Source organism: Pogona vitticeps, chromosome 5 (genome assembly GCF_051106095.1).
Source record: "Pogona vitticeps strain Pit_001003342236 chromosome 5, PviZW2.1, whole genome shotgun sequence".
NCBI classification, from domain to species: domain Eukaryota; kingdom Metazoa; phylum Chordata; class Lepidosauria; order Squamata; family Agamidae; genus Pogona; species Pogona vitticeps.
Window position 1 is genome coordinate 137,170,532 of NC_135787.1, and position 15,958 is coordinate 137,186,489.

A 15,958-nucleotide genomic window follows, 5' to 3' on the forward strand; every position below is an offset into this window, starting at 1 on the left:
CTATTACTGCCACTTACCTTTAAGAGAGCAAGGACTGTAATCTAAGTAAGGAATGTTAGGATGATATATTATGATTAAAAGAAAATGTAAAGTAACTGGATCCAAATTGCAGTATTGACATCCCAATACTTAAGCAAATTTGGATCCAGGGTTTTATTCCATTCACATATCTTGGTATATGTGCTTCAGTGTTTGGTGTGATGGGGGGGGGGTAGGCCTGTGCATGTGTGTGTGTGTTCTTATAATTTGAGTTTTCTGCCTTATTCCTTTAAAGGCAGGAATAAAGCAGACTATGTGAATGTCCAGAGATAAATCCAGGCTTCGTATAAAAACATAACAGACCACATTAATGCTCAAATTTTGCTTTTTGCCTTGATAGGGTAATAATCGGATACAGAGAAATGTAGGCATCTCATTCTGATTACAGCAAAAATTATAGAGCTAACTGAAATGCAAAAGATTGGTTTCATCACAGTTCATTGGTTATCAAACAGAAAATGATCTCAAACTAGTTCAATTTGTTCTTATCTGGCCTCAAAGCCAGTTCATAATTAAAAGAAAGAAACATATTAGCTGCATCTATTGCCTCACAAAAGATGCTACTTCAACTAGTGAATTAACATTAGCAGCAACATGTAATATAATTTAAAAATTTAATTTAATTTTAATTCAGAGTGTTTGGTTAATTAAGAAAAGACTGTTTCCTAATTGGTACTTTGTATTTTGTTTTACTTTTATTTTGTATCACATTTTAATTATTATTTCTGTGGTACAATTTTCTTTCTCATTTATAATCTGTATAGAATAATAGGATTTTATTTGGGTGCAGAATGTTATACATAGTATAATTCTGAATGCCACAATAGCTCCTATATTTTTTTGTTCATTTCCTTTGTTGTTTGTATAGTTCTTTCATTTTAATCTTAATTTGTTTCTGTTATTTATTTCAATTGTTGGGATACATTACAAATTACACAACCTATGGGCTAATAACATTGGCCAAGAGCAATCAAGCAATGACAAGCTATTCACAGATGGATTTTTCCCCCTCAAATACATCTTTTATCTGTTGTGCCTTTTTGTCCCTGGATAAGTTGTGCAAATTAATACCAATGCTCTGGTGAGGTTTTCACAAGGTGCACAATTCCATTCTAAATGTATTACCATGTGGGACTTAAGCCAGGATTTTAGTCTATATGTTGAAACAATTAGCTTGTAAATCTGTGAAATTAGCTATTCCACTGTCAATCAGTCTGTTTGGTTGAGTAAATGCACGGTCCTGAACAGTGGATACAATGAAAATAAGTCACACATGGATTTTTTTTGGCCAAATTTTCCATTTGGATATTTTGGGATTTGCTTCTTTTCTCTTTAGAGACAGGGCAGATGCAAGTGTATGTTCAAATTACAAAATATGAGTTTATATCGTCTGTGCAGCTCACCATCGCTATACTCAATGACTTCTATGACTCAGTTACCTTAGGCAGTTCTAAACTACGATGCAGTGTGTATCTGTGAGCAAATACATTCTCCCATATCCACAAGTATTTCAAACATCCTTCCATCACTTCAGGTCCATGTCTCCATGGACAATAACAAAAATGGGCCAAGGAAGAAAAGGGAAAATGTAGCAGTTTCACCTGAAGAAGCAGGTCCTTTCTTTAACAAAGCAGCAACCTATCCAGAGGGTAGAGATTTTTCTGTCAGAACCAGATCAGAGACCTCAGGCAGTCTTCAGAATACTTAGAGGATAAATCCCACTCCTTCATTCTGCCAGAAGAAATACAGTATATGGACTGAACAGCAAGCTGAGGAGTTTCTAAATAATTACATTCTGAAAATTCAGATAATTCGGTGATGTGTCAGATTCTCTGGTAGGACAGTATTCCCCATATGTGCAAAGGCTAACCAAAAGTGCATCTCCTGACAGCATTGGTTCAGCCACATGGCAGACCTCAGCTCTGAAGCTTCAGAAGACAATCACAGATACCACGTTAAGAAAATGCAGCCTCCTTCTGGTGGAGGTGGCGGTGGTGGTAGTTCTGGTTTCTCAGAATCTGACAAATGTTCATGAATGACATCATTTTGAAAGATGGTCATGTTGTGATCAAAACTACAGAGGCTTCTACATAGGGTGGGCGTTCTCTTATGATAAATCCTAAGACATTACAAAGAGTGGTTTCCTCTGAACAAAGTACATACCAGTTCCAGATGTAAAAGGTGGTAAATTTTTGCAAGAACTTGTAGTTGCTACAGAAAAGGTGGCATGAGCACATCTGTACATTTTAAATGGCAAATTAAAACTATTTCTTGAAGCATATTCGGGGGGGACCCTACCCTATGGTTAAAACAAAACAAATATAACCTTCAGAAGACGCCTATATGGTACGTAAATCCCTTCTGTCCATTCAGCTGTTCAGGAGCTGATATGCAGAATCTGGAACAACCCCCAGTGTAAAGTGTGTAGCTCCAGCAATTAGGCACAAACAGTATCCTCTTCTAACAGACAAAGGCATATTGTAGAGATTTTACCCCAAGTAGATACTACAGACATCATGGGGAACTGTAAATCACCCATCTCTGTTATTTGGAGCTCTGATCCTAAAGACCCATCTGATAGAAAAGTTGAGGCTTCAACTGGAAGATCATTCAGGTTAGCTGCAGTCCATCTATGAGTCTCCCTTTATTTTGCCTATGCTTCTAATGCTTTATTACTTTGGTTGGAAAAGGAGTATGCAATAAGAGGAGAAATACAGAGTTCATCTTCAAGCAAACAAAGGATGCACATTTTGTTAAAACTGCTGCTAATTGTATCCATGATGCAGCCCATGGGTCTCATATGCACAATTAAAAACATATCAGATCTCACAGTAGAAAAGTTGCCTAGCTATGTAAGTAGTTATCTTTTAAACCTAGATATGAAATGAAGGCAGTGTATCCTTATATGTAGTGGTGTAACTTTATTTGGAGACTGTTTCAAGGATTTTATACAACAGAAGAAATCTCTCCATTGCTCAGGCTGGTTTCTTTACTGTTTTAATACATATCCCGTGTCCTATCAGTTCCCTCTTAAAACAAGATACATTTCTGCACTACCTTCCATGTCTGCATTAGGAAAGGGGACAGCATTCAGAGGAAATCCAGTATGCCAAGAGGAGACTTCTGATACATGTCTTTCTCAGGAAGCAAAATACGCATCACATTCTTTTATAGTTCCAGTCAACAACAGTTGATCTCATTAGGGTTCTTTTCATGATTCTTGTCATGATAAATTTTAAAAATGAGATTAATTTTGAAGAATCTTTTTCCCTTAACCCAATCTCATCTTCCTCTTCTGGTCACTGCTTAGGTTTATTAGAAAAACAAGTAACTGAGCAGTTTGCTATCTGTATTGGACAGATTTTTAATTCCCAATCAGCAGCGGAGGAGGGGGAGAGAGGAAGATAATTTAGTGTAGAGTTTTAATGATGTAGACTGAGATATACAGAATAATGTACTAGACTGTAGATTTATCCAAGGAAGAAGAATAGTAAGAGGTCTCGGAAAAATAAAAAAGTACTTCTTCACATAGTGCATATTCAAACCTTTAAATATGTTACCATTGAAAGTACTTACGATCCCCACTAATATGATTTTAAAGGGGAGGATTAGAAAAATTCATAGAATTTATCAGTGTGAGTGGCTACTAGTCATGGGAGCAATGTATTATTTCCAACGCTTGAGAGTGTGTTACTGCATGAATGTCTACTTGTAGGCTTCCTGTACACAGCTAGTGGACCATTGGGTAAGCAGGATACAATACTAGGTAGGTGTTTGGTCTAAATCAGGGCTCTTTTCTTTTCATGAGAATTATGGCTGGACAGATTAGTAGTTTAGGTATTTGGCTTCAGAGCCAGAGAGTGGAAGTTCGATTCCCCACTGTGCTTCCTGCAAAGTAGAGCCAGTCTATGTGACCTTGGGCAAGCTGCACAGTCCCAAAAGAAGGGAATGATAAACCACTTCTGAGTATTTGCTACCTGGAAAACTCTAAAAAGGAATGCCATGTCAGAATTGACTTGACATGTAATTATTATTATTATTATAAATGTGTCCTAGCCAAAAAGGAGGAAAAGTACAAGAAGTTTGTGCAGAACCTTCCATTCAGTGATTAAGGAAATGTTTTCCATAATTAAACAAACTAGAGATTATGTACACCCTGTGAAATTTCCACAAAATGACACAACAGCATTCCATCATGGTCTTCTTGCTGATTTGTACCTCTTGATCAGGTGTCCTTTCTTTATATTGATGGTTTTCTTGCTGGTTGCAGTGGGAAAATGAAGCATTTACCATCTGAATGTATCACTAATTATACTTCAGATTATTTTGCATGTCATCTGTGAAACAATTTTACTGGATTGTGTTGGCCACTGTACTGCATACCATACTTTGTGGCTCTCTCATAAGCACACTCAAATTTATTTATACATTTTAAGTTTTCATTGTATCTACCTGGTAGCAAATAATCAAATGCATTTAGGAAGATGCAACAAATTATTTTATGAATACATACAACTTTTCATGGCACATAATTTAATTATATTGCTTTTGTTTCAAATATTCTTTAGTTTCAGTTTCCTTATGACCTTCATAGTCATCTTCTCACTTTGTCGTATATTTCATCTGTTACCATCAAGTTTGCTATTTCTTTCATAAAACTTATAAAAGTAAAGAAAATAATGAGCTTATGAAAGAATTTAATGTAGTTGGATTTGTTAATTAAATAATCTTACATTGCAACATTAGTTCAGCTTTTAATGAGAATAACTCATCATTTAAATCTTCCTTAATTTTCTAGACTGTTAAAACTGGCTTTAATACCTGCAGATTGCAAGTAATTGATTGAATTTGCCAGTGTAATCCTTTTGTCTCACAATGAAATATATGTTTTCTGAACTCTATATTTCCTCTGTAGTTGTTCCATATTCATATTAACTCCTGACACACTTAAAATCAGCATTTAAAACATTATATTCTTAAGTTTTGAAGGAACTTCTTTCAGTCAGCTAGTTGGTCTTATTTTCAAAAGCCTGAGAATGAAGTATCCCCTTTAGAAAATCTTTTCAACACTTTTTTAAAAAAATTGCTGTTGTATTTTTTTAAAAAAACTGCATAAATAGTAAAAGGAAATTTCATAAACGTTTTGACATTAGGCATAATGATTTATTTTTAAAATGGTAGAAATATGTTTACCATTTCCAATAAGACAGTTGCAAGTGTGTTGAAATGACATGCAATAAGCAGAATGCACCGGTCTGTTGCCGCCAGTTTTCCCATCAACAACGTGATAGTGGACATCCAAAGAGAGGGAGGCCACTCTAACTTTGTATAGACCCTCCATGTGAGCCTGAACATTTTTTTCACAGAAAGCCTACCTACATACTAGGATCATACAATAATTGAATTGGAAGGGACCTATAAAGCCCTTAGATTTGACAGAATATAATCATACACCCTCCCCCTTTTTAGACTTGGTTTTGAATGAATAAAATGATGACAGAATGTGATGGGGCTGGCTTGCTCTCTTCATTGTTTATCGTCTTTGCATGCTTTCATACTGCCTTCTCACTATATGTATGACTAAATGTTTTTCAGTGAGATTCTTGTTTTAGTTGTGCACTTCAAAAGGATGTATCTGCTGACATTCTCCCTTCTTTACTTCTGTTTTATACACACACACACACAGAGAGAGAGAGAGAGAGAGAGAGAGAAACAATACTATATATAAATGTTTCTGCTATATATGAATATTTATCTTGCCCATCTAAGGGCCAGGTCACTACTCTGGATGGCTTACAATTTCATAGCATAAACATGCAATAAAACTTCAGTAATAATCTAATAAAACATCAAACAAAGAAAAAAGAAATCTCTAAATATAAAATGATTAATACAGAAAAGACAAAAATAAAAAGGTGTAAGCAAAACAGAGACAATATATATGCTCGCTGGATAGCTGCACTTAGTTTTAAATATAACAGCAGTGTGAAGGGGAACATATACACAAACTTGAATTAGAGAGGAAAAAACATTTTTTGCAATGCATCTTACTAAGCACATAGTGGAGTAACTAAGAGTACATGACTAAGTGCATTGTATCCTCCCTGAAAGAGATCTCTGTGTAACCAAGATGAAACTTTAAATTTAATCATTTAAGTCTTTTATTGAGATACTTAGTAGGCAAACATCACTTAATCACATAGGTAAAGTAGATTTACTTGGAATGCCTGCATGCTTTATGTCATTTTCCTTTTTCTGTCTGTGTGTTGGTAAAAAGTGATTCACAATTCTCTAATCAATCAATTATCAACTTTGAATAATATATCAGAATAGGAAATGTAAATGGTGGCTGAAATCCAGTACTAAACTGCAACTAGAGTCTGACCATTGGTGAATCTACTCCTTCAATAATTCTACTGATTCATTGAGCCTACTGTAGTCGTGATCTACTACTGTATTTCAGCCGTTATATAGCTTGAATAGCATACTTCAGAGTATTTTGTAGAGTCTCAGCTGCAGCTAAGAGTTTGGAAAAGTTACTTTTTGCACAACAACTCACAGAAATCTCTAGTTCATTTTGTAGTGTAAAAAATGAACAACAATGTAGAATATGTACATCTATTCATAGTTAATTTAAAACCCATGTACTTCAATGGTTCTGTTCAAAGTACATCTGAACACAAACCATAGTACTCCAATTGCTTCCACATTAGTAAATAGACTCAGTGGTTTCTCGCATTGTGTTCACCACATTAACTTGGCATGGAAGCTGCAGCAGCACCAGTCTTGCTACCAGGTCTCAAACTTTAGAGATAACAAAATACTGGAGACATGATTGGTGCTGCTACAGCTGCCAATGGACAGAAGTATTGTACAGAAGCTCTTAGTTTTGGAACTGAAGCTTAACATTAATAAATGGATAATGTTACTAATGAAACAGTAAGAGTAACGGGATACTGTTGCTAATAGGCAAAGGGATGCTTATCATTTCTGTACCCAAGCTCTTTTTCTTTAAACAGTCAGATGCAAATGTGGTCAGTCTACTCCTTGGCCCATCCAGGCTCCCTCTAGTAAGCCAGAAGAAGGAATGCAAAAAAGAGAATTCCAATAGACGTAGACATTCCATTTAGAAATTCTCTTGATTTAGATTTGCAACTTCAGTTTCCCAGTTTCTAGAGAGATGTGAAAATGCTTCTCTTGCCAGCATTTCCTCCTCTACCCAACTATTACAAAAACAAGATTCAAATATTATTTCACATCAGGCCATTTTAATTGATAGACACTCAATCCATTGGCTCTTCTTGTGATTTAGGATTATTGAGGGGAAGACAGAATATACACCCAGGTCTTTTTCCCCCCTCAGGTCCCCCTCACCACACCCCCATATCCTATTTAGGCAGGACTCTTGGCTCTGTGGAGAGACTGCAGCGCACACAAGGTGCAAGATTATAGAAACTGCCTTGACTGACACATTCTTTGGAAATATGAGCGGTTATACTTGTTAGAAATGCAGTGATTTCTCTCCCTTCTTTACCTCAAGATAGCCTTGTTCTCTCTCCATTCAGTTTGACTGACAACACATAACATTCTTTTCACAGCCGGAGCTCCTATTTGTCAGTGTCCATGAATACTGAATCTATGCATGTAAGCTCAAAAATCAAAAACAGAAATTGATATAAAAGTCATGCCAAGTTAAATGTACCTATTCCTACTTCAGGAATGATTCCCTAGATCAGTGCTTCCCAACCTTGTTGGTGGTGAAGGAAATTGCAGTCCAAGAACACCTGGTTACCAAAGGTTGGGAACCACTTCTCTAGATATTCTACCTAAACAGTTCCTGCAGTTGCAACGGTAACATTATGTTTGCTTCTTTTCTTAACATGCAAAAAAGAGAGAACCCTGTTTTCAAGTCTGATTTTTTTTTTTGCAGATGCAATAACTATGCACTCACACCAGTGTCCACCTCTGTGCAGGTACACGTGTGTGTAAATCTGCAGTTTTGTTTTTTGTTTTTTCTTAATTATACAGACATTAGAATCTGCATCATTACTAGCATATAGAAAAATCAGAGAAACAATGCAACCAAATGTGTAAGTATTTTTTCATTATTTAGATTATGAATATGGTTAACTTTGTACAAAAACGTAGAAGAAATAATGAAAGAAAAACTCATAAAAGGAACTTATTTATTTGAAGTAAAAAGTTCCTGTATTCTACAATAATAAATAAAACAAATACTTTCTGAAGTTAGTGCCTCTATACTTATGTAACATGCATACCTGATTAAAACAATTTGGACTATTGATCATATTTTTCCTAAATAGCTTTTTAAAGTATTTTGTGCTATAAAACAATAATCATGTAAGCCAGTGCAATAAATATCTTCTCTAGTGCATTATGCAATACTTACTACCCCACTAGATTTGGTTATGGTGGGTGATTGCAAATTCAGTGGAAAAGGAGATCAATAAAGATATTCACAATAAAAATAATAAAGAAAAGCTCAGAAAATATTTGGAACTGTTGATGCATTTTCCCCCAAATGGCATGTTTCTTTCATGGTTGATTTGTATTTGCAAAGGCATGTTCATTTATATTATGATACTTAGTGCATAGTATAAAACAAGAGTTCTAGTTTGTTATAATTAGTTTAATTCCACTTTTAACAAAATTTAGGGTTTTGAAACAACCTGTGGACTTTTTTCTGTTGTTTATATTCATAAGTACTGCAAATTAAATTGCCTAGAGCTTAAAATATGAAAGCTTTCAGTGCTTCCTTTCTGCGGATAAAATGTTTCTATTGGCAATATAAATGGAAGATTAGAAAAACTGTTAAAACTAAATCATGTGGGGTTGAGCGTTCTGTTTTAAAGCAATTACACGATTTTAAGATTGTTTTCTTTCTGAAGTCTTCAAAGTGGGATAGGATACACTACTTTGTTTTGATTTCACTTTTTAATAGCCACATTTTGCTGAATATGTTACTAGCTTAAAGTGTAGGGAAATATAATTCTATCCTCATAGTAATTAACCATTTGACTTATGCACAAATAGCACTGTTTACTGCTAATACTGATTCTTTTGCTAATAGTTCTTTATTATTGTTGGTGATGATGATGACTTTAGATCAGTCAATCTGTATTTGCATTTTTGGCTAAGTGGTTCATCAATTTGCAGGCTTCTTTGTTACAACTGTAAATTTCTTTCCGTTGATTAGCCAGTACAAGGCACTTGTGTTTGGAGGCAAAGAAACAGTGACATCTCTTTGTCCAAAAATATTTTTGAATTGTTTCTGGAAAGCTATCATGTTATTTAATCTAAAGTCTTCAAATTTAATTTTCATTGTGGGTTAATTTCCTTCTGAATTCTCTCATATATTAGGAATGTATTTGTCAGTCTTTGAGAACTTGTAAATGTGTTGAGTTCACCTATGAATGGAACAAAAACACCAAATTCCACCTATTATTTGATCTCCTCATTGGCAGATACTACAAGTACATGAGACCATTCTAAAATATGATAACTTGCCGCGGTGTACAGGCAGGCACTTGACTGCTATGCACTTGTATTGTCTCGCCTGACTTTGCTCCTGATCAGAAGCACAGGAGAACAAGGAATGGTAATGTTCTTCTAGTTACTAGAAAGAAAGACAATACAGCTAACCAGCTTACACATAACATTGTGCTAAATTACAATCAACAAATGAGACAAATATGATTATTTTTTTAAGCAAATAACATTGTTTGTATTGGATTATATATCTATTAAAAAAAACATTAAACTTTCCATGCAGGCTAAGTTAAGAACCTGATTAAGAAGTTGCATTAATTTCACTTGTGACGTATGTATAACTTAAGTTCATGGATGAATATGCTCACCCTGCATGTTTCCTGTAAAGTGTCTTGATTTACCTTCATATCACCTAAATGTCTACATTGTCATACAGGCCCAGTATGGTATATTGCTGCCTTGTATATTTATGCAATTATGACCTGGTTTTTCAACAATATTATACTGAATGTTTCCATTATGTTTCTATTACATAGATGAAATCTAATGTAAAAGGAAATACCTGATTAATTTTAAACAGGTGAAGGAACTGTACTTTATTTCAGTTTGGTCTTCTAACGACCTGTTGTAGTTTCAGACTATTTCTTCATTACGGATAAGATAACCCTATTGGGCTTTCTTAAATGCAATGATAAGATGATATATTCTAATATGACAAGCTGCTAGCATTTTTAGTCATAATGAATGGAAATAAAGGATGCATACTGAGTTTGCAACAGGTAGTATTGATAAAAACTCTGCTGTTTGGACAAAATGATACTGCAAAATAAGCATATTTTCTAAGGAATTAAATTGAACTCAGTGTATAAGTGAACAATCTTTGAACTGCTTAGCAGCTTCTTCCTGTACCTTTGTTATTTTCATTTTTTGTGACTTTTAAAAACAATTTATCATTCTACAAGCTAAATGTGATACATTGCTTGACTGTTTTTGCCTTAATTCTTTTTCAAGTGAAAGTATTCATAATGTATTAGAATAGATACAATGTTTTGGTACCAGTAGTTTTAATGATATGAATAGCAATAGGACATATTTGCCTAAGATGAAGTGAGCGGTCTCCAGATGTCTGTGAGCTGCATGCACTGAACCCTGACATTGCAGGACAATATCTGTTTATACAAACTCACTCCCCTAATTTTTCTTATAATAATTGGGACAGGTACCAAAAAAGTCTCCTTTTGCCCTATAGTGGGGGGGGGAGGTTTGTTAAAAACATTGAAATATTTTAGAAGTGTATGGGTTCCCAGGGTGTTGTGATTTCCCTGAAAACATGTCTGAATTGCTCCCATGCATTCCAGAGTATGGAAAGGCATTTTGAGCCATTTTTAAAATTTTAAAAATTAATTGGGGAAGAGTGGTGTCCTGGGAACCAAGCATATGTCCCTGGGGAGGCCACATTGAGCTGAAACGCTGTAGGTTACACACCTTAACGTAGGTGCTTGTCTAGTGTCAGGCACAATAGCAGCACACCATTTTCTTCTCTGTATTTTACTAGCATGCTGTGACAGACACAATGCAATGAATTTGAACAACATGCAAAAAATTATGTCAGAACTCTTGGTGGGATGAAAAGTCTATAGTGCAATCAAAGAACTACCTTAATCCTGTTTTATCACCTCAAGATTAAGTGTTCAATTTTAAATGCTTAGATGCATTGAGAAATGTGAAGGGAGTTCTCAGGATCTCTTTACAGACAGCAAATGTTCTGAAGTGAGATGATATAGATGATGAGATGATATATCACAATAAATAATATGATTCTTAAATGATTGCTTTGCGCCATCTGCTTTTATGATTATTTGCAATTTGATTTTAGTCTTTTTGTCATCTGTTTTATATTTGTTGTATCTACCCAAAAGTAGTGCCTCAGCACTAATGGGAGTGGGATAAAAATACAATCAATCAGTCAATCAATCAAGGATGTCACCAACTTTGCAAAGGGGTGTGGCTTTTAAGTGAGCTAAAGACACAATTGTGGACAACGTGTGGCCTCCAGATGTTGTTAGTCTGTAATCAAACACTTAACCGGTCTAGCCAATAATATGGCATGGTGGGAACGGCAATCCAACAACATGTGAAGAATCCACAAGTTTCCATCGCTGTACTATTACCTCATTCTACGGCACACTTTTGCATCTTGTCCTATTAGCATCTCCTTTCCACTGAGAGTTAAACTTTGCTTGGCAGTTAGGAGTAGATAATACTGGAGATTAGAAAAGAAGCAGAATAATGAGACTGACTGAGTAAGTGAGTTGGGAGGGGGGAGAGAAAGAGAGGCCCAAGGTTTAGAGGCAGGACAAAACAAGTATTACTGGATATATAATTGGCACCCCAAAATGATCCCTTCGGGGTGTCTTTTTTTGCAAGAGATGTGGTGGGCTGTGACAACAAAGCGATACCATCAGATAAGGCATCTGTATGTGAAGCAAAGGGAGGTCCCCATGCACTGTGTAACTGTGGCTCTGAATGGCTTTCGACAAACTGTAATTAGCCCTAAAACCATGAATTGAATTAATTCTGAAGGATTCAACCAAACACTTCCCCCTGTTCTGAGATATTCCAAAGGTATGCCCATATGCCAGTTTTCTAGCTGAGAACTAGCATGCAACTGGGTATATGATAAGTTATATAACCTTGCAGGGAGGATGAAAAGCCTGTCTTGCAGAATTATGCTGGTGCTATCAGGCTGTGTGAACAATGATAAAAGTGAAAAGAAAATAACATAAAACATTTGTACCCTGTTTCATGTTATTTTCTGTTCACTTTTATCATTGTTCATACAGCCTGATAGCACCAGCATAATTCTGCAAGATTTTTAAAAAAAAACTATTTTCCCAAACTGGTAAGCTTAGATGTGACTCACACATAGCTAGAATAGTAGCAATGTACGGGCCAGATATTTTAAAGCATGTGATTTCTTCATGGCTTTCTCCCGCGTTTCTGTAGCATATAGAGAAAATACTAGCTTCCCAAGCTTATGATGTAGCATAATCATGTGAGAAATGAATGCATAAATCACATGATGATTTCCTACACATGCTACAATGGCATCACATGTAACCATGTGGAAATGATTCCTAAAAATTGCCAGTTAAGTATACACCTATCCTTTTAATGCTAAACTACATTATTGTAGATGTAGTTCCAGCAAAATGTTGCCCACTTTCATTCTTGTGACTGGAGTAACAGGATGTTGGTATGGACTGATAAAGTGTAGGAATTGCTATCAGTGCACAGGGAATCATAACATTTGTAAATGTTCTCCTTATTGGATGTAGTCATCAAGCACCAAGACCATGCTTTCTATAGTTGCCAGTACTTATTTCCAGAAAAGTTAAGGACTAGGCACCATTTTTCTCCAAAACTGCTAATGAGTCATGAATTCTATTAAACCAGAACTTTAGTTCCTTTACATTTATGGCAAATTAAGCACTGGCTCTTATTTGACTAAATATTGATCACTATCAGGATATGGACTCTGCTTTTCTTCTTAGGCTATTTTCATTTGTTTCTTCTGCATCCTTTTAATGGAATATATAGGTCTCTTGAAAGGTAAGGTTAAATATTTCAAACCTGCTGAATGTGTAATGTAACAAATTATTTCAAAAACAATGCTTTGTTTATGATACTTCCTAATAATGGGGAGGATACGTGTTTTTTGTTTAATCAAATTCATTCCTCACTCATATTCAGGAATCAAGAATTAAGATGTTTAACAGACTAATTTCACAGCACATCATAAGCTTCCCATTTGAGGAAAAAAGGCCCTCCCAAATGCTTGCATTTTTATAAATACTGCTTCAAAATTGGGAGTTGAAACTTTTGTCAGTACGACGCCATGCACGATGGGGAAAATGTACTTCCACTGCTGAAGTTACCCTGTGTTTAAACCATTACTGCATCATATCCATATCTGTTCCATTGTATTAATTTTGTCTCCACCACATGATTGAGTTTACTAAAGGACTGTGGGGCCACACATAATTTTCAAAAAATTGCATGCATGACTTCTTTTGCACTTTCATTTCACTCCATCTTGAATACTTAAAAAAATTAACACCTTTGTTTTTTCAGTGATGCTGATGACCACAAGCCTCTTAAAAAAGGAAGCAGGACACCTTCAGACAGAACTGTGAAAAAAGAAGACAGCGATGATAGTTTAGTTGACTATGGAGAAGGAGTCAATGGTCAGTTCAATGAGGATGGCTCCTTTATTGGACAATACAGTGGTAAAAAAGAGAAAGAACCCGCAGAAGGAAATGAAAGCTCTGAGGCTCCTTCCCCTGTTAACGCAATGAATTCGTTTGTCTAGTTAAAAGAAACTCTGCCCCATTCCAACAACATTGCCCTTGGTTTTTCCCCAAGCACTTGTACATCTTCCCCATGTTACAGATATGAAGAAAACATACATTCTACGCAGCAAAGTGTTTATACTCTAAGTACACATAGATGAAACAGTTACATAATTTTAACAACAGTAAGTATGAATCGGAACACAAAACTGGAAACCTTTTTGCACAGACCTTGCCTTTTTTTAACAAAACTAAAAGAGAGCAATATCATCTGTGTATATGGAGAATACAATGCATGCAAAAACGCTGCATACTTTCCAGATAAAGCCAGTTATGCCACTATAAATTATTCTGATACTTGGTTATGCAGTCCTCAATTGAATCCCTGGATATCAAGTCCATTTTCATTGTCAGAGTGTTATAGTAGTATTACATAGAACTTCAATGTCTTTGTGGACATTGTTGTGAAATTGGTGACTTAATGTCTAGTTATCATTATGTCTTTTTGCAAGACAGTTAGGAACAGTATGTACAGTATATGATTGATAAATTACTTTTAAGTATGACACTTGCATTTGCTGATGCTTACTGAGATTCTGATACCTACTCTGCTTCTCTTGTTTTATAGCCTAATCTACCAAGTATTACTGCGGTACAGTGTTCTATTTTTGACACCCAATGTATGTTTTTCTTATTTTTCTTCTTGTTAGGGCATACAACAATATGCATTGTAATGCATTTCGGAATTTGTACAGTTATGGAAGTAAAATCTTCAGAGGAGATTTAAAAAAGATTCCACGAACATGCAGGGCAAAATATATATATATAGTGCCTTTAAACAGTGTGCATTCCATAATGTAGAGTAGTTGGCCATAACCCACTGGGAACATTCACAATTTAACTAAAATGAAAAGTTGCAAAAGTACTTATATATTACTGTAATATATTCGCGAAGGCTTTCACGGCCGGGATCTAATGGTTGTTCTGGGTTTTTCGGGCTCTTTGACCGTGTTCTGAAGGTTGTTCTTCCTAACGTTTCGCCAGTCTCTGTGGCTGGCATCTGTGCTGGCCACAGAGACTGGCGAAACATTAGGAAGAACAACCTTCAGAACATGACCAAAGAGCCCGAAAAACCCAGAACAACTACTTATATATTACTTTATACATTTTCATGCAGCTTGTGAAGGAAATGTTCCCAGTGGCTTGTGTCCTTACTCCTTTTGTACAATAGTGCATGAGTAATGAACTGTCATCATTGCCAAAGTAATGTGATTATTTTTGAATGCCCAGATTGGTTTGATACAGACAAGTTCCTATTTCAATTATACAAAGTTCATTGAGGTTTCTTTCTTTTTTCCTTTATGGAGATAAACTATAGAGAAGCTAATACAACTCATTTTCATGGCCTTACGTATTTTATGGGAAAATGGCTGACTTAGCATATTTTGCTAACACAGGGAGATTCAGAAGTTCTCATCATAATATACAAAGGCATCTTGCTCACAAATCTCATTTACTTTCCCAAAATTCCATGTCCTCACAACTCCTGTGGTGCATCTTTTACTGTTATGCTTGTTGTGAAGCGGTATATAGATTGCTACTGAAGAGCTACACCATTTAATTCATGTGACAAAGGCAAAGGTTAGTCACACATGTTCACTAACATCTATTAGAAAGTTACTTCTTCCCAACACACACACACACACACAAACACACACACACACACACACACACACGCACACATCTATCTATATCACAGAAATGATTTACCTCCAGATACGAAATTTTATATGACAACCTATGGTTGAAGGAATGCTCAGTTTCATTTGCCAATAAATTGGTTTTTCATAACTTGCATCAAGTTTAATTTTAAGTAAGCTTTTTATATGTAGATATTTTGTTGAATTTGTACATACACTTAAAGTGTAGATGCTATATGCTTCTAGGTGTTAAAAAATTTTAAAAAATGCTTTTGTTGTACTGTGTAAGAAGTACTCTAGCCAATGAAGTGCATGGTTTTTAAAAGCATCTACCAATTTTGTTAAAGCAATATTCAG

At 35.4% G+C, this 15,958-nt stretch overlaps 1 protein-coding gene across 48 annotated transcripts in view; it reads left to right on the forward strand.

Annotated features, from left to right (window-relative positions):
* NRCAM (neuronal cell adhesion molecule) overlaps positions 1-14,808 on the forward strand; it is a 182,152-nt gene extending 167,344 nt beyond the window's left edge. For 38 of the 48 annotated variants that reach the window (XM_078376841.1, XM_078376838.1, XM_078376850.1 and 35 more), the window contains one exon: positions 13,684-14,808. In XM_078376841.1, coding sequence (XP_078232967.1) covers positions 13,684-13,921 — 238 coding nt within the window. In that variant the 3' untranslated portion in view covers positions 13,922-14,808. Of the gene's footprint in view, positions 1-8,067; positions 8,130-9,524; positions 9,679-9,832; positions 9,884-13,683 lie in introns of those variants that run through there. The other 10 variants (XR_012087405.2, XR_013537021.1, XR_013537025.1 and 7 more) reach the window with 3 other exon arrangements.
* Positions 14,809-15,958: the final 1,150 nt, after the last annotated feature.